At 41.8% G+C, this 22,201-nt stretch overlaps 1 protein-coding gene across 2 annotated transcripts in view; it reads right to left on the reverse strand.

The window, feature by feature from the left end:
• The window catches only part of LOC138733793 (kinesin-like protein KIF2A), a 147,751-nt gene that overhangs the window by 42,572 nt on the left and 82,978 nt on the right, over positions 1-22,201 (reverse strand). For both annotated transcript variants that reach the window (XM_069881285.1, XM_069881284.1), the window contains exons 4-8: positions 21,744-21,798; positions 13,030-13,152; positions 12,355-12,455; positions 6,584-6,679; positions 3,477-3,531 (exon numbers count right to left, since the gene is read on the reverse strand). In XM_069881285.1, coding sequence (XP_069737386.1) covers positions 3,477-3,531; positions 6,584-6,679; positions 12,355-12,455; positions 13,030-13,152; positions 21,744-21,798 — 430 coding nt within the window. The remainder of the gene's footprint in view (positions 1-3,476; positions 3,532-6,583; positions 6,680-12,354; positions 12,456-13,029; positions 13,153-21,743; positions 21,799-22,201) is intronic.

Genomic DNA, 22,201 nt, shown 5'->3' on the forward strand with positions numbered 1-22,201 from the left:
TCCCAGTCTGTAGCACTGCATAGGGTTGTTGTGCCCCAAGTGCAGGACCCGGCATTTGGCCTTGTTAAACCTCATGCCATTGGACTCAGCCCAGCGGTCCAGCCTGTTCAGATCCCTTTGCAGAGCCTCCCTACCCTCCAGCAGATCAACACTTCCACCCAGCTTAGTGTCGTCCACAAACTTGCTAAGGGTGCACTCAATGCCTTCATCCAGGTCATTGATAAAGACATTGGTACAGGGCTGGACCCAGCACTGAGCCCTGGGGAACCCCACTTGTCACTGGCCTCCAGCTGGATTTCACACCATTTCCCACCACTCTCTGGGCCCGGCCATCCAACCAGTTTTCCACCCAGGAGAGTGTGCGCCTGTCCAGGCCAGAGGCTGACAGTTTCTCAAACAGAATGCTGTGAGAAACTGTGTCAAAGGCTTTGCTGAAGTCCAGGAAGACCATATCCACAGCCTTTCCCTCATCCAGCAGCCGAGTCACTTTGTCATAGAAGGCGATCAGGTTAGTCTGGCAAGACCTGCCTTTTGGTCATACAAAGTTGATTAGAAAAACTAACATAATTAATTAAAGCACTGTCATCATAGCTTCATTTTAAAATTTTGTCTTTTTATTTTCCTTAAAATTATAGTCATATGCTCACATCTTTAAAAAAAAAAAATTGTTTGCATTCTACAAAGACATTTTCATTTGTGTATTCCTCCTGGAATCTAAAGTATACATCTTTAACATAGAATTTCTCTAAAGTAAAATATTTCTAAAAATTATCTTGTAAGCAGAAAAAGCTGAAAATGCTAATGATGCTTCCTATCACTGAGAATGAGCAAAAGCCATCTAGATGCAATTTCAAGTGAGTTCCCAAGTTATAATTACTATACAGCACTACAATTTATTGCTAATTGTTATATGAGATATGACTCAGCAAAACAGAGAACCCAGCGATCCATGATATGCACAAAAATAAAGATCTTTTCTGTGCAGAGTCAGGATCACTAATGTGTCCTACTTGCATTTCTATGTAAAATTTCTTAAAGGCATGCAGTTCTTTTCATTTCTTTTAGAAATCTTTTCATCAGTTAACATATTGATCAAACAGTACAATGGTTATCATTGCATGACATTAACATCAACAGAAATATACATACAAGTCACTATACAATCAATTTTTCAACTGTACTGCAATTAAATAAAATGCAATTATTCTAAAGTAATTACAGAGAAGAAATAAGGAATAGTGATGAAAAGATATATATAAAGGTCAATTCTTTGCAGAAAAAGCTTTTTAGTTAAAGCAGCCAAAAGCTGTTTTCTCTTAAACAGTTGTTTGGAGTAAGACATTTATCTGCTTCCAGCTATTTGTGATGACAACCTGCATTCCTTTCTCATGAAAATTTGAAATACTGTCTTTGAAACCCACAATACAATTATATAATTTCTCAATTATAAGTGTATGTCACTGAAATAAAAGCTTAAAATGTCAATCTGAAGACCTACTTCCTGCAAAGTCAATCCACAGAATGACTGGTCCTGATAACACCTAAAGACTTTGTTGATAATTCTGTGTTTCTAAGACTGACAGAAATTGATTTTTATGCTGGATTTCTATTAAATTATTTGAACATCTTACAGAATTTCAAAATACAGAACATGAAGGGGGAAAGATAATATCTTTTGACGCATTGTTATTGCAAAAATAAAGGAAAAACTATTTATATTTTTTCTCTTCAGGGGATGACACGTTAATATATTTGATTCCTTTATATTCTTCAATTTTAAAATGTGGCATGGGAAATACTGTTTCATATGAACTTTCATAATTAGAGTGCACATTCTCAGAAGGCTATTATGTGGGTACTAGATTATCTCTATGGTTCCTCCCCAGCATAGATTATTTCATTAATACCTTTTTATTATAGCTTATTTGTAAAAATGCAAAATAGCTTTAGTGCCAACCTCATTTTTACCTAGACACTCATCTTCCTACCAACACCACAGAACTATTTTTTAATAGCTCCAGATTACTGATACTCAAGATATGCAACTGGCACTGAATCAAATCCCACTTCTGAATACCAACTCGTTCCTCATGATAACTTGCTGTCATTTACTGTAATTTCACTTTGTCCGCCTTTAGTGCAGGTAGAAGGTAACGTGCCCCCAAATGTGTTGCATGCAATATTTTATTAAAGATAAATTGCAATGATAAAACAGAAATTGAACTGCTACCAGACTTGTATATTGAAAGCCCTTATTACATAGCTTGTGCAAAATACTTTCAATCAACTAGTTTTTGAGATCATGCATTACTTTCAGATCAATGAAAAAAAAATAGGGAGTAAGAGAACGATAAAAGTAAAAATAAAAAGAAGGTAGGGGAAGCAGCAACATGGAAGGAAAAGGACAAAAGAAAACTAACTATATGCTGACATCAGCATATGTTTTCCCTTTCTCATACAATTCTCCCATTTTCCTCTGGATATGTTCCAGATAATCCTCAATGTGTAGTTCTGACAGTACAAAAATAATAAATGCAACCCACGTTGTTTCAGAGTGATGTTCATTGAGACCTTTAGCTAAACAAAATATGACAAAAAGAGAAGGATAGAAATATCTTTCAAAATGAAAGTCAGCTTACTTCAGGCTGGATTCAGACAGACTGCAATCCAGAAGCATTTTCAGTTCTTAATTTCCCACTGAAAGTAAAGAAATTCATAGAAAGAGTGGGATTGAACTGGAGTTGAAAACCTAAATGGGTTTTTTTTGACTATGGACTCCAGTCTGATCAGCAGGCAGTAAGAAAAAAAGTAGTAATACCAATCATACATAAAAAGAAGTCACTAGGGGATGATTCCAGTACTTAAAGAAACGTTGTTTAGTGCCATTTCACATGCCCTAGGGTAACCTGCCCAGCCCTGAGCATCACTCCAGGAGATACAAGTCTTCAGTTTGTCTGTAACCTGCTAGCCCTGTGAGGATGTCTTAGACACCTTACATGTCAGAAGACACGAGCATTCAGGCACCTGATTTTTTCCCTTGATGTCTGATTCAAGACCACTTGAAAGTACACGTACTAAAAAAAAGTGTAGAAGAGTTTTCATTGGGTAGTTCAGGAGATCAGGAGATCACTTAAAGGATAATTTAAAAGAATTGTGATTCTAACACAGTGTAAGAAAACTGAAGAAATTACAGTAGAAATAATGCCCAGATCAAATAAATACATCCTAGAGGACCTTGGGAAAAAAATTGCAGTCCCTCTGTGCTTCAGCTCCCAGTAACGGTTAAACTACTTTTCTCACTGTCTTTACCCAGGTTATGATAAGTCTATGAACTTTCTGGGTCCCTTACACATATTGTCTAGTATAACAGAGTTTCACCTTTGATTAATATTTCTAGATCGCTTTAATACAAATATTATTACTATTAGAAGCAGCTTTTCAGAGAAGAAATTCTTCAAAATCTTAAATGGTCATACCTTTTTTATTGAGTGGTCGTTTTCGTACACAAACACATATCCTGTGCTCATCAATCTACAAAGGAAACAATCTCTCAGTGAACTATACCCTAATTCCAGTTATACAATATTTTACTTCTATTCTTTAATTAATTAATCAATCGAAGACAAATTTCCAAGACAGTGAGTTATTTGAACATGTAAAAGCCTCTTGTGTCTGCACAGTAACGAAGAACCCAAAAGGGAGAACCATACATTAATAAAACTCCCTGATGACAGTGATCTGATCCTGCAGAGTAGGAGGTAAATCTTGGAACACTGCAAGGAAATCTAGCTGTCACAATCTCTTTGAGCATGCTCTGGTAGAATTCTCAACCTTGAGGGGTACAGGATGGGTAAAAAGTAGGGTCAGGGCCCCAAACCTCAGAAAGGTAAACTTTTGTCTATTTAGGGCACCATTACGTGGGAACCCTTGGGAATATGCCCTCAGAGGTAAAGGAGAAAACAAGAGCTATGAGATATTTAAAAGATATTTTTCCTAGGGTGCAAAAAATCTCAATCCCAGTGTGCAAGAAGTCAAGCAGAGGAGGCAGGAAGCCAACTTGGCTAAGTCAAGACCTCTTAGCCAAACTAAAATAAAAAACCAAAATGCATAGGCAGTGGAGGTAGGGATACACATCCCAGGGTAATTATATGGATATGGCTCAGGGGTGCACGTAGGGGATCAAGAAAGCCAAGGCATAGCTGGAGCTGAACTTGGCTAGGGACATAAAAAATAACAAGAAGAGTTTCTTCAGGCACGTAGGAAAACAATGGAAGAGGAAAGAAACTGTATCCTCCCAATGAGTGAAACAGGAGACCTGGCTACAATTGACATGGAGAAGGCTGAGGTACTCAACGAGGCTTTTTTTGCCTCAGTCTTCACTGGTAGGGGCTCAAGCCATACCACCCAACTCACAGAATCCAAAGGCAGGGATTGGGAAAATGAAGTATGCCTGCCATAGGAGAAGATTAGATTCAAGACCATCTAAGGAACCTGAAGGTGCGCAAGTTCACAGGCCCTAATGAGATGCATCTGCGGGTCCTGAGGGAACTGGTGGATGAAATTGCTAAGCCACTATCCATCATATTTGAGAAGTCATGGCAGTTCAGTAAAGTTCCCACTGACTGGAAAAGGAGAAACATAACTCCCATTTTTAAAAGGAAAAAGGAAGAGCTGGGGAACTACAGGCCGGTCAGTCTCACCTCTGTGCCTGTCAAGATCATGGAGCAGATCCTCCTGGAAACTCTGCTGAGACGCATGGAAAACAAGGAGGAGAGTGGTGACAGCCACCATGGCTTCACTAAGGGCAAATAGTGCCTGACAAATTTGGTGGCCTTCTATGATGGGGCTACAGCATTGGTGGATAAGGGAAGAGTAACTGACATCATCTACCTGGACTTGTACAAAGCATTTGATACTGTCCTGCACATCATCCTTGTCTCTAACTTGGAGAGACATGGATTTGATGGATGAACAGCTCGGTTCAGGAATTGGCTGGATGGTTGTACTCACAGAGTTGTGGTCAATGGCTCAATGTCCAAGTGGAGACCAGTAACAAGTGGTGTCCCTCAGGGGTCCGTATTGGGACCAGTACTGTTTAACATCTTTGTCAGGGACATGGACAGTGCGATTGAGGGCAACCCTCACCAAACTGTGTGGTGGGGTTGATATTCTAGAGGGAAGGGATGCCATCCAGAGGGACCTTGACAAGCTAGAGAGGTAGGCCCATGCAAAGCTCATGAAGTTCAACAAGGCCAAGTGTAAGGTCCTGTACCTGGCAATCACAAACATGGATACAGGCTGGGTGGAGAATGGATTGAGAGTAGACCTGAAGAGAAGGATTTGGGGGTATTGGTGAAGGAAAAACTGAATATGAGCTGGCTATGCATACTCACAGTCCAGAAAGCCAATTGCATCCTGGGCTGCATCAAAAGAAGTGTGGCCAGCAGGTCAAGGGAGATAATTCTGCCCCTCTACTCCACTCTCGTGAGACCCCACCTGGAGTACTGTATTCAGCTCTGGGACCCCTAACACAAGAAGGACGTGGACTTGATCAAGGGGGTCCAAAGGAGGCCACAAAGATGATTTGGGGCTGGAGCATCTCCCATATGAAGACAGGCTTAGAGAGTTGGGCTTGTGAAGAGAAGAGAAGAGAAGAGAAGAGAAGAGAAGAGAAGAGAAGAGAAGAGAAGAGAAGAGAAGAGAAGAGAAGAGAAGAGAAGAGAAGAGAAGAGAAGAGAAGAGAAGAGAAGAGAAGAGAAGAGAAGAGAAGAGAAGAGAAGAGAAGAGAAGAGAAGAGAAGAGAAGAGAAGAGAAGAGAAGGCTCTGGGGGATACCATATAGCAGCCTTCCAGTACTTAGAGGGGGCCTACAGGAAAGCTGGGGAGCAATTTGTTATCAGGGAGTGTAGTGATAGGACAAGGGGTAATGGTTTTAAACTAAAAGAGGGGAGATTTAGATTAGATATTAGGAAGAAATTTTTTCCTATGAGGGCAGTGAGGCATTGGCCCAGGTTGCCCAGAGAAGTCATGGATGCCCCCTCCCTGGAGATGTTCAAGACCAATTTGAATGAGGCTTTGAGCAACCTGATCTAGTGAAAGGTGTCCCTGCCTATGGCAGGGGGTTGGAACTAGATGATCTTTAAGGTCCTTTCCAACCCAAACCATTCTATGATTTCCATAGAGATCTGATAATCTTCATCATTTAAGGATTCTGCTCCTCTTATTTCTCTGCAAATCAAAGGCCCTCATCATCTTCAAAGATCAAATATTAATCTTTATACTCAACAGGATTTTTCAGAGAAGCTTAATGGTTTTGTGTGCACATCCCTTACCATCCCAGGAAAATCTATAATATAGAGGCTGACTGACTACTCAGTTCATGTTGGTATTATTTTATAGTCAAAAGATATTTAAATGACAAAAAAATGAGTGAAAAAATAAACCCATGTTATAAAGAACATCAATATATATTAATTTATAATTAATTTTTATGTTTACACACATAAGTATATTCATACATTGAAAAAAATGGAAACAGCAGAATTCAGACGGTTAAAAAATTTCTACATCATTGGGGCACTTACAGGATCGGCAGTTGTCAGTGGTCTATAATCCAAACTTCCCCGGAAGTCTTTTATCATGCACATAATTTCATAATTTGGGTTTGTAGCATCAACATCCTAGGGAAGTAAGCAACAGAATTTCTAGTATACTTTTTTTTCCCCTGAAATGAACTAATTTCAATATTTTCTAAATTTACTTGTAAAGAATATATACATTAACTGAAATGTTATTTTTTCTCCAAAATGCCATATATGTCTCAACTGCAAGTTCAATGCCTTTTTCCATTCTAATGTAGCTAATTTACGGATTATAAATCAAAACCATTATATGCCTTCTATTTTATAGTTTTAGTTGGCATGTAATAGAAAATAATTTTTAATTGAGGACTCATTAGAAGTCTACTCAAGAAAGAAATGACTCTTGCCTTTTACCAGAATCTTCACATTAAAGAAATACAGCTGTACAACAGACAGCATATATGGTCAACATTTCTTAATCTGGGATAAGGCGGTCCAACAGACAAATGGATACACTCTGTTATGCAGGTACAAAACACATTGCAGAGGACAGTGCAGGTGCCCTAGCTGCTCTAAACACAATCCTACTGGATCCGAGTTAGTTAAAGGAGACTGATCCTACTTGCCAATCTTGAGTTAACTCCTACAGTTACTTGGATGCATTGGAAACTCTTCTAACGCTCCTAGACCCCCCAAAAAGGAGAAGTAATCCAAATGATACACAGTAGGTTACATCCAGGCTCACAAGATCTCCTGTCCCTAAACCTGGAACCTTCAGTATCAGAGCAAACAGATTTGTAAGAGGCCATGCATGGAGCCCCTTTAAACCTCATGAAGCCTGAGCTACTGAGCCTGTTGTGAGCTAAGCTGGTTTTCTGCAGAATCGCTCAAATGTTATTCATGTAATTTGTCCCTGCAACTGTCAGTTTTTACCCCAATTCAGGACATGCTGCTGATGCCATGCATAGCCAGCTCTGGTGCTCATACCTTATTAAGCTTTGTACGGCTTCCCACAAATGAGTTAAAACTCCTTCTGTATCACAAGTGGCTGTGAAAATAGTGTAGTCACTTTCAGAAAGCACTGAACTGGGGTTAACAAGATGAAATGGAGCCAGCTCATGTCTGTACACCTGTGACACAGCTGATCCACACCTCAGATAAAACTGTGCCTGGGTAATCACAAGTTGACTGTATCTTTAATATATTCACCCTGACTATGGTGAACTAAAAACTACTTACAGTAAGTCCATACAAAATGCATTCCTGCTAAAACACTTCCTTCTAATGTTCAGAACAGGGTATTGCTTATTGTGGAAAAGGTATTTGTCTAATATTTTTCAAAATCTGTTTAAAGGTCTTGCCCACCAGAATGGCTGATTATTACTGCATTTCACAAAAGGATACACAAAGCAACACGAAGCATAGATACATACAAGTCACCAAGAAAAACAGAACTTTCTCATACAGAAGTTTAAGACTTGTATGCAAACGGAGTTGTCACAGAAATGATAAAAAGAAAATTTTAGCTGTAGTACCACATCAAAGAATTTTAATAAATAAAACAAAAATTATTTGCTCCTTGCACATAAAGCCATAGTAATGTTTTGCATTTGTTTAAGTGCGGAAGCTGAAAGCCATAAAGAGAGACTTCAGGGCTCTGGGGAGAATGATGGAGGGCTCTAGGGTGCAAGTAGTGTTTAGCTCCATTCCAACGCTAAGGAATGAGGAGCAAGAGGTCAAAAAGAAGCACTTGATTAATACCCGTCTCTGAACCTGGTGTGAGGAGAAAAACTTTGGGTTCTTTGATCATGGACTGGCCTACACAACCCCGGGCTTCCTTACTAGGGATGAGGCATGCTTGTCTCCTAGGGGTACTAAGGTCCTTACTAAAAATCTAGCAGGGCTCATAAATAGAGCTTTAAACCAGATGTGAAGGAGGAGGGGGACAAAGCCAGGCTAGTCAGGAGTGAGCCTGGAAATGGAACTCCAGTGCCTGAGAGATGGTGTGCTGGCAAGGACCGCCAGTATGTCACCACAGAGCAAGTGGGGGTGAGTACATCTGGTGACGATAAAGATGAAACTGGCACTGAGGGGTTAGATATTCCAGGGACCAGTCAATTGGGAATGAACACTATTCCCTTCATGAGGGCTGAGGGTTCACCAGCCCAGCTGAAGTGCATTTACACCAATGCACGCAGCATGGGCAATAAGCAGGAAGAATTGGAAGCTGCTGTAGGGCAAGGAGACTACAATGTAGTTGCCATCACAGAAACATGGTGGAACGACTCGTATAACTGGAGTGCAGCTATGGTGGGGTACAAACCCTTCAGGCAGGACAGGAAGGGTAGGAGAGGAGGCGGGGTAGCCCTGTATGTTAGAGAGAGCTTTGATACCCTTGAGTTTGATAACAGTGATGACGGGATCGAGTGCTTGTGGGTTAAAATCAGAGGAGGCCACAAGAAGGTAGATATTGTGATGGGAGTCTGTTACAGACCACCCAGCCGAGATGAAGCAGCTGATGAGCTCTTCTATAAATAACTGGGAGTAGTCTCAAGATAGCTACCTTTTGTCCTCGAGGGAGATTTCAATCTTCCGGATGTCTGCTGGAAGTACAATACAGCAGAAAGGAAGCAGTCCAGGAGGTTCCTGGAGTGCATGGAAGACAACTTCCTCACACAGCCGGTGAGTGAGCCGATAAGGGAAGGCACCCTGCTGGACTTGCTGTTTGTGAACAGAGAAGGCCTTGTGGGAGATGTGACGGTTGGAGGATGCCTGGTAAAAAGTGATCACGAGATGATAGGTTCCTCAGTTCTATGTGAGGTGAGGAGGGGGATTAGCAGAACAGTCACATTAAACTTCCAGAGGGCAGACTTGGGACTGTTCAGAAGGCTGGTTGGCAAAGTCCCAAGGGAGGCAGTCCTTAAGGGCAAGGGAGCCCATGAGGGCTGGGCGCTCCTCAAAAAGGAAATCCTAGCAGCTCAGGAGTAAGCCATCCCCATGTTCCAGAAAATGAGCTGGCAGGGAAAAAAAACCAGCTTGGTTGACCAGGGAGATCTGGGGGGACATCATAAAGAAGAGGAATGTCTATGAGCTTTGGAAGAAGGGACAGGCATCTTGGGTGGACTACAGGGAGAAAGTGAGATCATACAGAGAAAAAATCAGGAGGACTAAGGCCCAACTAGAACTTAGATTGGCCAAGTCTGTGAAAGATAACAAAAATTCTTTCTATAAATACATTAACAATAAAAGGAGGACTAGGGAGAATATTGAGTCTCAATTCGATGCAGATGGAACAACTCTGGCAAAGGATGAGGACAAGACTGAGGTATTTAATGCCTTCTTTGCCTCAGTCTTTAACACTAAGGAAAGTTGTGCCCTGTATGTGCATACCCAGGAGTTAGAGGAGCAGAACAAAGCTCCCATGATCCATGAGGAGGTGGTTAGAGACTTGCTTGCCCAATTAGACACTCAAAACTCTATGGGGCCGGATGGGATCCACCCAAGTGTATTGAGGGAGCTGGAGGACGTGCTTGCCAAACCCCTTTCCATCATCTTCAAGCAGTTCTGGCTGGATGGGGAAATTCCACTTAATTGATGTTGTGCCCATCTACAAGAAGGGTTGCAGGGAGGACCCAGGAAACTACAGGCCTGTCAGTCTGACCTCAGTGCCAGGGAAAATGATAGAACAGGTGAGTGCTATGATGAAGCACATGCAAGAGAACTGGGTGATCAGGCCCAGTCAACACGGGTTCACAAAAGGCAGGTCTTGCCAAACTAACCTGATCACCTCCTATGACAAAGTGACCCACCTACTGGATGAGGGAAGGCTGTGGATGTAGCCTTCTTGGACTTCAGTAAAGCCTTTGACACAGTTTCTCACAGCATTCTGCTTAGGAAACTGTCAGCCTCTGGCCTGGACAGGCGCACACTCTCCTGGGTGGAAAACTGATTGGATGGCCAGGCCCAGAGAGTGGTGGTAAATGGTGTGAAATCCAGCTGGAGGCCAGTGACAAGTGGGGTTCCCCAGGGCTCAGTGCTGGGCCCAGCCCTGTTCCATGTCTTTATCAATGACCTGGATGAAGGCATTGAGTGCACCCTTAGCAAGTCTGCAGATGACACTAAGCTGGGTGAAAGTGTTGATCTGATGGAGGGTAGGGAGGCTCTGCAAAGGGATCTGAACAGGCTGGATCCCTGGGCTGATACCAGTAGCATGAGGTTTAACAAGGCCAAATGCTGGGTCCTGCACTTGGGGCACAACAACCCTGTGCAGTGCTACAGACTAGGAGAAGTCTGTCTAGAAAGCTGCCTGGAGGAGAGAGACCTGGGCGTGTTGGTTGACAGCCGACTGAATATGAGCCAGCAGTGTGCCCATGTGGCCAAGAAGGCCAATGGCATCTTGGCTTGTATCAGAAACGGTGTGACCAGCAGGTCCAGGGAGGTTATTCTCCCTCTGTACTCGGCACTGGTGAGACTGCTCCTCGAATACTGTGTTCATTTCTGGGCCCCTCACCACAAGAAGGATGTTGAGGCTCTGGAGCGAGTCCAGAGAAGAGCAACAAAGCTGGTGAGGGGGCTGGAGAACAGGCCTTATGAGGAACGGCTGAGAGAGCTGGGGTTGTTTAGCCTGGAGAAGAGGAGGCTGAGGGGAGACCTCATTGCTCTCTTCAACTACCTGAAAGGAGGTTGTAGAGAGGAGGGTGCTGGCCTCTTCTCCTATGTGACAGGGGACAGGACAAGAGGGAATGGCCTCAAGCTCAACTAGGGGAGGTTCAGGCTGGACATTAGGAAAAAATTTTTCACAGAAAGGGTCATTGGGAACTGGAACAGGCTACCCAGGGAGGTGGTTGAGTCACCTTCCCTGGAGGTGTTTAAAAGACAGGTGGATAAGGTGCTGAGGGGAATAGTTTAGTGATTGATTGGAAGGGTTGGACTTGATAGTCCTGTGGGTCTTTTCCAACCTAGTGTTTCAGTGATTCTGTGATTCTGTGAAGTGGTTGGAAATTAGAGAACATTAATTCAGCCTAAGTGATTTTAGGTCAACTTGGAAACATCATTAAACCATGAAGTAAATTGCATGAATTATTTGCTTGGTGGTGGCACTTCTCATGTGAGTAGCAGTGTTGCATTACCTTTTCAGACAGGCTAACACATACATACAGGTCTTCCAACAAGATTAAGCTACTAGTTTTGCTCAAGTTTTTATACTATTGTGACAGCAAGTCATTTAATATCAACAGATTTTCTCAAAGGATTAACAACTTCATTTCTTTCACACAAGTTTCTAACAACTTGCTGCCAACCTACTTGCATGATGCAAAGCTAAATTATAAATGCATAGGTGTAAAGGAAAAAAATATCAACTCAGACTTGAGCCTCAGATAGATCTCCTACAAATCATCAAAGATCATAAAGAAAAACTTATCATAATGTAATACCTCATGCAGAATTACAGCCCTATCTAAAAGCCAAATTTTTTATTATATATTTTCCCTAAGAAAGGGCTGTCATCAGTACTTAAATTTTAAATAACACACAGAAAGATAAGCAATTGTAAACAATTATTTACAAAAAAAAGAGGGGGAAAACTGTCTAAAGAAATAGTATTATTGGAGCACTGCAACCATGCACCAAAATATTTATCAGAATTACATACAGGATAAAACCAGTTAATTTCAAGATTATTACAGTACATAAAAATTACTGAAAAAAACTCAATAATTTTGCAAACAGCTTCTCTTTCTGACATGTTTTCCATCTGAGCTAAAAATACTAACCTGAGCTCTTTTTTCTCTAAGTTCCTGCTGCTGTAACCTTCTTTTTTCGCGTTTCTCTTGCAATTTTTCAACCTCTTTTACACAATTAGATTTTCTACGTGCTTAAAGAAAATGATATAATTTTAGAATATTTTTAGTGTCACATGAATTTAGTATTTACACTATAACATTTCAGTTATACTAATTTATGAATAATTAGAATGCATTCGTTTATATCAACTATCTTTTCAGCACATCAGTATTAGTATAGAATAATTATTACAATACAATTTATAAAATTTACAGAATACTTAATTAGAAAAAAATCATGAGAATGAGATAATAATTACATACTCAAACAACCAAAAATATAAGGACAATGACGCTCAAAAAGTATTTGGACACATGATGATGTTTGGATACGTGTGATCTCTTGGCTTGAATTAAAAGAAAGCCCAGGTGGATTAAATAAAAATGCTGTCATGGTTAAAAAAAAATAAAGGAAAAACAAATTCCAAATATTAGAACAACTATAACAAAAGTGAACATTTGTTTAGCCACAGCAGTCTGAAAAAGCTTCTTGAGGAAGCCTACAGGGAACTGCCTATATAGGCTATTTGTCATTTATGGACAACAACATAATCCAAGAGATTGCACATGTAATGCCCAGAATAAATGAATACACGGTTTACATACAAGGGGGTCCAAATTCCTTTTTTGCAGCTTGAACTGGAGATATTTCTGAAACACTACCATTCTGTTGAGAGGAGGAAGACTGTTCAGGAAGCTGAGTAGGCCGCGCACGTGCAGAACCCACCACTGCAAAAGAAAAGCACAAAGCTCATTTAGATATAGAAGAGTAATGCTTCTATCTGATTCTAAAATACTTTATTATGACAAGTCCCCTTTTAACACACAACAATTTACTGGGGGCGGGGGGGTCATGCATGTAAAAAGTCTGTTAATAAAGACATTCAGTATGCAGCCTTTTTTATCCTAGCGTTATATACCAACACAATATAATTATTAAGTACCAGTGCTGCAAGTGCATCTTTTTAAATACTCCACTACATAATTAGTAGAAATTATGTGCATAGAATGAAGTATATATTGTATTTGGAGATATGCAGTTTTGAATTTTAAATCATTGAAATTTTATTTATATTGTAATTATATCCAAAAACCCAGTAAGAAAAAAGAACCCACTGTTTCATTTTCTCTAGGTGTTACAAAATGGTCCTTCCCATTGAACCTACAATCTGTGGACTAGTAGAGGGACACATGAAAGGCAGCAAAGTGCAGCTCAATCTGTGAGTGGTAGAAACAAACCTTTTTGACGCTATACTGAAAGGGATATGTATACAATCAATATGTCTACCAATGTCTGTTCCCAGTGAATGCAGTGGGAATGCTCTGCATGCAAGCCTCTCTGGCATAGATGAATGTTTTAAGTTGTTTTTCAGAGTCACTTCAAGCAGCTCTGCTTTAGCTGGACAGTTTCCTGTACACGTTCCTAACGAGGTCTGCCAGAAGAATATAAAAGTGAAGGTAACAACTTTGATTAGTAGCCTAGAGATGGCATTCCAAATGAAGGCCAGCATGTTGTGCAACATGGAGAGAACTATGGAAACGGGTATCAAATGGAATAGACAAGAAAAATTCCCAGAACATTCCAAATATGAGAGGAGATCTAGTTTATAATACGAATTAACTACACTAAATAAGACAGTGTGCTTAGAAAAGTTTAATTACAAGGTCAACAAAGAACAAATACTTAGGTCAACTGTCATTAGCAAAATGCACAGGACCTATTAAAATACAAGCTACAGGGTTGTTCTATACCAAACAGGCCATTTACTACAAATGACAACATGTATGGATATGAGAGCCCATCAATAAGATGTCTCAAATTTAAATCACATCAGCTTGAAAAACAATTATCCTCTCCTCATGAGATTTCTGATTTAACGCCCCCAGGGGCAAATGGCAGAAGGGAGAAAGTGATCCAAATCGTCCACCAGAAGAATCTGAATGCTTGCAAAGATTTCATGTTTGTGGATGACACTAAGCTGGGAGGAAGTGTCAATCTGGCCTGGACAGGGGCACACACTCCTGAGTGGAAAACTGGTTGGATCGCCAGGCCCATAGAGTTGTGGTAAAAGGAGGCTGGAGGCTGGTCACAAATGGTGTTCTCCAGGGCTCACCTGGCAATTCTGCGATTCTGTGATTCTCTAACTGGAGCTCCAGATGGTCACTTGGCAGCCATCAGAAACAGAGACTGTTATGAGTAATGAGAAATCCCCATTTACCACGCCAGTGTAACCAGTCAAGTTCCCCTTATTGTTGTTTGTATTGGTTTAATACCTTCTCCTATTAGGGAGGAAGATGAGCCCCTCAATCCATCTGAATCCAAATTACCAAATATTCCTCTTGGTGAGATGTGACTAAGGTCATGGGGTGTCTATGGTATAGCAGACTTGCTAGGTCATGTGGATGCACTTGGTGTGGCTCAAAACAATGTCTCTCCGGCTCTTAGTTGCACCCAAACCCAACTATGGATGCAACAAATTACAGCTGAAATTAGAAACATGATCTGGGACAATGCAATTGAATTTGAAAATAAATTCCAGTCCTGGTGGTATTTAGTAAATTTTACCTATGATCCCATCATTAGCATGGCTACAGCTTTTGTGTTGACCATACACAATGCTCTGGTATATACGATGTACCCAATCATTGCATTAGGACTGAATCACAATGGAACTATGCTCTGTCCTTTAGAGCATAGAGCGTGGGTGCAGAAGCAGAAGGCTAAATGGCAAAATCAGTTGATGAGAAGCTTGATATGAGCAGGCAATGTGCGCTTGCAGTCCAGAAGGCCAACCGTATCCTGGGCTGCATCAAAAGAGGCATGGCCAGCAGGTTGAGGGAGGTGATTCTGCCCCTCTATTCTTCTCTTGTGAGACCTCATCTGGAGTATAGTGTCCAGTTCTGGAATCCTCAACATAAGAAGGATATGGAACTGTTGGAACAAGTCCAGAGGAGGGCTACAAAGATGATCCGAGGGCTGGAGCACCTTCCCTACGAGGACAGGTTGAGAGAGTTGGGCTTGTTCAGCCTGGAGAAGAGAAGGTTCCGAGGAGATCTTATAGCGACCTTCCAGTACCTGAAAGGGGCCTACAGGAAAGCTGGAGAGGGAGTATTCATAAAGGCTTGTGGTGATAGGATGAAGGGCAATGGATATAAACTGGAGAGAGGCAGATTTAGACTAGACATTAGGACGAATTTCTTCACCGTGAGAGCGGTGAGACACTGGAACAGGTTGCCGAGGGAAGTTGTGGATGCCCCATCCCTGAAGGTGTTCAAGGCCAGGTTGTATGGGGCCTTGGGCAGCCTGACCTAGTGAGATGTCCCTGCCCATGGCAGGGGGGGTTGGAACTAGGTGGTCTTTAAGGTCCCTTTCAACCCTAACTATTCTATGATTCTATGATTTAAACTACTGATGTGAGTACATGCATTGTATCAGAACAACAAGGATCCTTCAGTGAAAGTAACACCATGAGAGCTCGAGACATTTGTCTTAACATCGAACAAAGTGTTTGCCATTTTGAAATTTGTCCTGATGAACGCCCCAAAACAATGCTTGTATATATTCGTAAAGGCTGCGCTTGTCGGAGAACCTTTTTGATTCTGTACTCATTGACAATATTACTGTAGATATCAAAAATCATTCAAACATTTGTGTTTCGACTTTTGTTGAAATTACAGGATCTGTCTTTACATACTCAGCACGTGTCACATCTTATCAATTGTTGCAATCTAATCACACGCTGATCCAAGAACTGTTACCTATGCCTATTGGAATGAAGCTCACTTTACTGAAGCATTTACTACAACATCAGGATTTGAAGCAACAGCTGGAGAAGGCCAGAGAGAATGAATAACAGACTAATAACTGTCCATCATTGATGTGCGGGCATATGATATAGGGGAAAAGTTAATAAAACTTAGAGGGCTTAGCTCACTGAAATACGCACTGTCTGCTAGCAAAGGCCTTGAAGACCATGGACGTTGATAAGAGAGAAGCTCATTCACAGACATTCACTGGTCTTGAGTCCTGAGAAGCCCCGTCAGAGGAAGAAAAACTGTTACAGTATGTGAACGATATCCTGATTGCCACCAGGACAAGGGATGCTTGCATGACCTGGACGGTGAGTCTATTGAATTTTCTAGGACTCCAGGGATATCGGGAATCCAAAAAGAAGGCCCAGATAATGCAGCACAAGATGATTTAACTGGGCTACAAACTCAGTGCTGGACAGAGGACTTTGGGACAAGCCCGAAAAGAGGCAATATGCAAACTCTGAGATTGCAAACAGTGAGAGAGTTACGAATTCTCCTGGGAATGACTGGGTGGTGCTGACTGTGGATGGACTGCCTGTTAAACTCCTGTACACACTAACAACCACTGAACAGAAACACCTTCAATGGAATAAAGAAGCTATACAGGCCTCTGAATTACTGAAAAAGGCCCTGATGTCGGCTCCAGCCTTGGGACTCCCAGATGCGAGTAAGCCATTTTTTTCTCCTCTAATATTGGCACAGGATCCGGGCCCATATCTCTGAGCAGTTGCATACTTTCCAAGCAATCGGCCGCAACTGCAAAAGGTTGGCCTGGATGCCTGCGAGCGGTTACGCCTGTAATACTAGATATCCAGGAAGCCCGAAAATTCACCCTGGGTCAGAGAATGATTATGTTGGTGTCCCATACAATATCTGCTGTATTGGAAGTGAAAGGTGGACACTGGCTTTTCCTACAAATGTTCTTGAAATACCAGACTGCAATGGTAGAAAATTGTAATTAATAACATTGTCAATCCAGCCTCTTTTCTTAGCGGAAACACAGGGGAACCAGTACATCATGACTGACTGGAAACTATTGAGGCGACATTCTCAAGCCATCCGGACTTGAAGGATCATAGAATAACCAGGTTGGAAGAGACCCACCAGATCATCGAGTCCAACCATTCCTATCAAACACTAAACCATGCCCTTAGCACCTCGTCCACCCGTCCCTTAAACACCTCCAAGGAAGGTGAATCAACCACCTCCCTGGGCAGCCTGTTCCAGTGCCCAATGACACTTTCTGTGAAAAATTTTTTCCTAATGTCCAGCCTAAACCTCCCCTGGCGGAGCTTGAGGCCATTTCCTCTTGTCCTGTCCCCTGTCACTTGGGAGAAGAGGCCAGCACCCTCCTCTCTACAACGTCCTTTCAGGTAGTTGTAGAGAGCAATGAGGTCTCCCCTCAGCCTCCTCTTCTCCAGGCTAAACAACCCCAGCTCTCTCAGCCGCTCCTCGTAAGACCTGCTCTCCAGCCCCCTCACCAGCTTTGTTGCTCTTCTCTGGACTCGCTCCAGAGCCTCAACATCCTTCTTGTGGTGAGGGGCCCAGAAGTGAACACAGTATTCGAGGAGCGGTCTCACCAGTGCCGAGTACAGAGGGAGAATAACCTCCCTGGACCTGCTGGTCACACCGTTTCTGATACAAGCCAAGATGCCATTGGCCTTCTTGGCCACCTGGGCACACTGCTGGCTCATGTTCAGTCGGCTGTCAGCCAACACCCCCAGGTCTCTCTCCTCCAGGCAGCTTTCTAGACAGACTTCTCCTAGTCTGTAGCACTGCATAGGGTTGTTGTGCCCCAAGTGCAAGGACCCGGCATTTGGCCTTGTTAAACCTCATGCCATTGGACTCAGCCCAGCGGTCCAGCCTGTTCAGATCCCTTTGCAGAGCCTCCCTACCCTCCAGCAGATCAACACTTCCACCCAGCTTAGTGTCGTCCGCAAACTTGCTAAGGGTGCACTCAATGCCTTCATCCAGGTCATTGATAAAGACATGGAACAGGGCTGGACCCAGCACTGAGCCCTGGGGAACCCCACTTGTCACTGGCCTCCAGCTGGATTTCACACCATTTACCACCACTCTCTGGGCCCGGCCATCCAACCAGTTTTCCACCCAGGAGAGTGTGCGCCTGTCCAGGCCAGAGGCTGACAGTTTCTCAAGCAGAATGCTGTGAGAAACTGTGTCAAAGGCTTTACTGAAGTCCAGGAAGACCACATCCACAGCCTTCCCCTCATCCAGCAGCCGAGTGACTTTGTCATAGAAGGTGATCAGGTTAGTTTGGCAAGACCTGCCTTTTGTGAACCCATGTTGACTGGGCCTGATCACCCGGTTCTCTTGCATGTGCAAGATGGTCCTATGGAAAGTGCTGAAGATTGGTTCATGGATGGGAGCAGTTATGTCCTAAGCGGTAAAAGACATGCTGGATATGCCACGATCACTAGTCGAGACATAACAGAGTTAGGACCTTTACCCATGAATAAATCTGCACAAAAAGCAGAGATAATTGCTCTGACCCGTGCCTTGGAATTGGGTAAAGGCAAAGCTGAAAATATCTATACAGATTCAAGGTGCGCATTTGGAGTTGTACATGCAACGGAGCAATCTGGAAGGAAAAAGATTTATTGAACTCACAGGGTAAACACATCAAATATGGACATCCTGAAACTATTGGAAGCAGTCCAGCTCCCTGAGAAGGTAACAACCATGCAAATCAAAGCACAACAGAAAGTGAATTCGGAACTGGAAAGAGGAAATGAGCTGGTGGACAGAGAGGCAAAGCAGGCAGCCAAAAGAGAGGTAAAAACAGAAGGGGCTTTGACCCCTGATGGGCGAATCTCCCTGGAAGGAGAGCCCCAATATACCAAAGAAGATCAAAAGCTCACTGCAGATTTGGAAGGGTCATATAGTGAGGAGGGATGAGTTCTCACCCCACAAGGTAAATTAATCATATGGGGTTTAGTAAAAGAGAAGCACAGAAAAAGGCGTTGGGGAGCAGAGGCCCTGTAGAAATGCCTAATTAGAGAAATTGTAGCTAGAAATGTATGCATTACTGTGAGACAAGTGACTCAGCAGTGTGATCTTTGCCTCCAGACTAATCCCAAAAATACCTCCACACTGGAAATGGGCCAAACTGGGAAAGGCAATGGGACTGGATGACAATGGCAAATTGATTATTTTAGAACTTCCAAGAAAAGGGGGGTATTGATATTTGTGAGTACTAACCGATACCTTTTCAGGTTGGCCAGAGGCATTCCCTACCAGATCGGCCAAGGCTCGAGAGGTAACCAGAACATTAATACAAGAGATAATACACCGTTTTGGGGTTTCAGTGACCCGTCTGTCACTTTGAGATCCATCCGAACACTAATCAGAAGACCGTACTCATATATATTGGCCAAGGTTGTGTATGTTTAAGAACTGCTTGCATTTCTATAGTAATAGATGAGACAATTATAGATAGCAAGAATCATTCTAATTTTTGCATTTGTAATTTTGTTAAGATTGTTGGGTGTGACTTTTCTTACTTAGCACCAGTTGTATCCTACCAGTTGATAAAAACCTAATTACACTATGTTTCACAAGTTATCGCCTGTACCTATTGGAATGAATCTTATATTGGTAAAACAATTAGGATTTGATCAAACTCTTGGACAAGGTCCAAGAAAGTGGGAGAAAGACCCTGAAAACAGTCCATCATGACATGGAGGAAATGAACAGCGTCCTGAGAAGGGTAAGAGAAGATGTGAACCATCATTGTGGGACATGCGATTTGGATGGTCCCCCACTGCAACTGGCATTCTAAATAAGTTTTGTCACCCCATTATTGTCCTGTTTATGTTAGTTTTAGTTAGCTTTGTTTTCTCTACTGTGTTGTTTTTTTGGAATTGGAGAATGCTACAACGACTAACAGTGTTGACTTCTATGTCTAATGCCCATGAGAATGCATTGAAAAGTAATTTTCAAGCAAAATACTATCCAGTTCCCCTTAAAAAAGTAGATCATGTGTGAGGCAAATGAATTTGCCTGAGTTTAAAAGACGGGGGGAATTGATGTTCGGGATATGATATAGGGGAAAAGTTAGAAAAACTTAGAGGGCTTAGCTCACTGAAATACGCACTGTCTGCTAGTAAAGGCCTTGAAGACCCTGGATGTTGATAAGAGAGGAGCTCATTCACATACATTCACTGATAAGGGAAAGCTGGAATGTGCACAACAGCAGAAAGCTGACTGCACCTGTCTCTGCAGTCTTGGAGCTCGACCAGGACGAGACTGCACCTGCACACAGATTGGGTTCAAGGACGATTCATGAGGAAGATGAAGGCTACTTCAGCCCTGAGCCCCAGACCACAACACCGCGCCTGCGCGAGTATGGGAGAAGGGTTTGAAGTACAAGTCCTGTGAGGAGCAACTGAGAGAACTGGGGTTGTTTGGCCTAGAGAATAGGAGGCTGAGAGGAGACCTTATCACTGTCTACAACTACCTGAAAGGAGGTTGTAGTAAGGTGGATGTTGGTCTCTTTGCCGAAGTGATACATGACAGGACAAGAGGGAATGGCCTCAGGCTGCACAAGGGGAGGGTTAGATTAGACATTAGGAAAAACATCTTCACTGAAAGGTTTATCAGGCACTGGAACAGGCAGCCCAGGGAGGTGATTGAGTCACCAGCCCTGGAGATATTTAAAAGATGGGGAGATGAACTGCTCAGGGATGCGATTTAGTAGTGGACAGGTACGGTTTGACTTGATGACCTCAGAGGTCTTTTCCAACCTAGGGTTTCTATGATTCTATATGCAAGCCTACTTGTTTTTCAAGTTTCAAAGGATGGTATGGAATCTAGTTTGAATTAATGACAGTAAATTAATGCTATAAGAAGAATCATCACCATTATTAGTACAACTTAACTTTAACACAAGGAAGAAAATGAAAACAATAAGCAGTAACTATTCTTTCTCATGTTATTAGATGTATTACATCTGTATTCATCCAATACACACTTTTCACCTATCCTCCTGTGATATTTCAGCATTTTTGTAGATTTTTCTGCTATCAACCACAGAGTGAAAAATAACATGTAGGGTTTAAGTACTCTTGGAATGAATGTTTACACACAGACTGTTAGAAAACTAAGCTAAAAAATTGCAAGTACAAGAATTTTAAGTGCACTACTTAATGCATATTGAAACACTCAATTAAGCTGACTGAGGATGCTTTAACTTGGAGAAGTCCACACATGATTTAATGTAGCATAATTAATTAACATAAAATTTATGCACCTTCAGTTCATTCAGCTTAACTTTCCTAATGCTGTATTGCTTAAATCTGCATATAAATACTATTTATACAGCGTGCATTCCTAGGAGTAATTCCAGGAATGATGTATCATGTCTTTTACATGTCACATGAATACATACCAAAATAGAAATATAGAACTATTAAGACATGTTAGATGAACAGGAGATTAAAATGTTGCCATATTTTTACTTCCTTGAAATGGAAAGAGATAACATTTACCTCTGTTATCTCGGGCAGGAGTGTCACTCTTAATAGGTGCTATGGTTCGTCGACTCTGTAAAGAAAGAAATCTCTGTTATTTGATCACCTTATTACTAAAAATATAAACTGCAACCCCACCTGATTCTTTCCAATGAATACAAATAACATGACATCAGTAATACAGAGAGGTGATTGCTGCCAAAACTGTCCCTGAAGAGCCTAGGGTGAAGACTGCTTGAATTATACATATTGTTTCAAAACAACCTCCAAAATATATTCCGTATTTTCCTTGAGATATATTTAGTTATAAATATTTACATATAAATATTAGTTCACAACTTCCTCAGCCAAACCTGTTCTTAGAAAAATTTTAGAAAACACTATCCACCATAGGAAAAAGAAAAGAACATAGCTATCAAGTAGCTCCACAGACACAAAAGTTAGATTTAAAATACAATCATAGAATCATAGAATAA

The sequence above is a fragment of the Phaenicophaeus curvirostris genome (genome assembly GCF_032191515.1).
Source record: "Phaenicophaeus curvirostris isolate KB17595 chromosome W unlocalized genomic scaffold, BPBGC_Pcur_1.0 scaffold_34, whole genome shotgun sequence".
In the NCBI taxonomy this organism is placed as follows: Eukaryota; Metazoa; Chordata; class Aves; order Cuculiformes; family Cuculidae; genus Phaenicophaeus; species Phaenicophaeus curvirostris.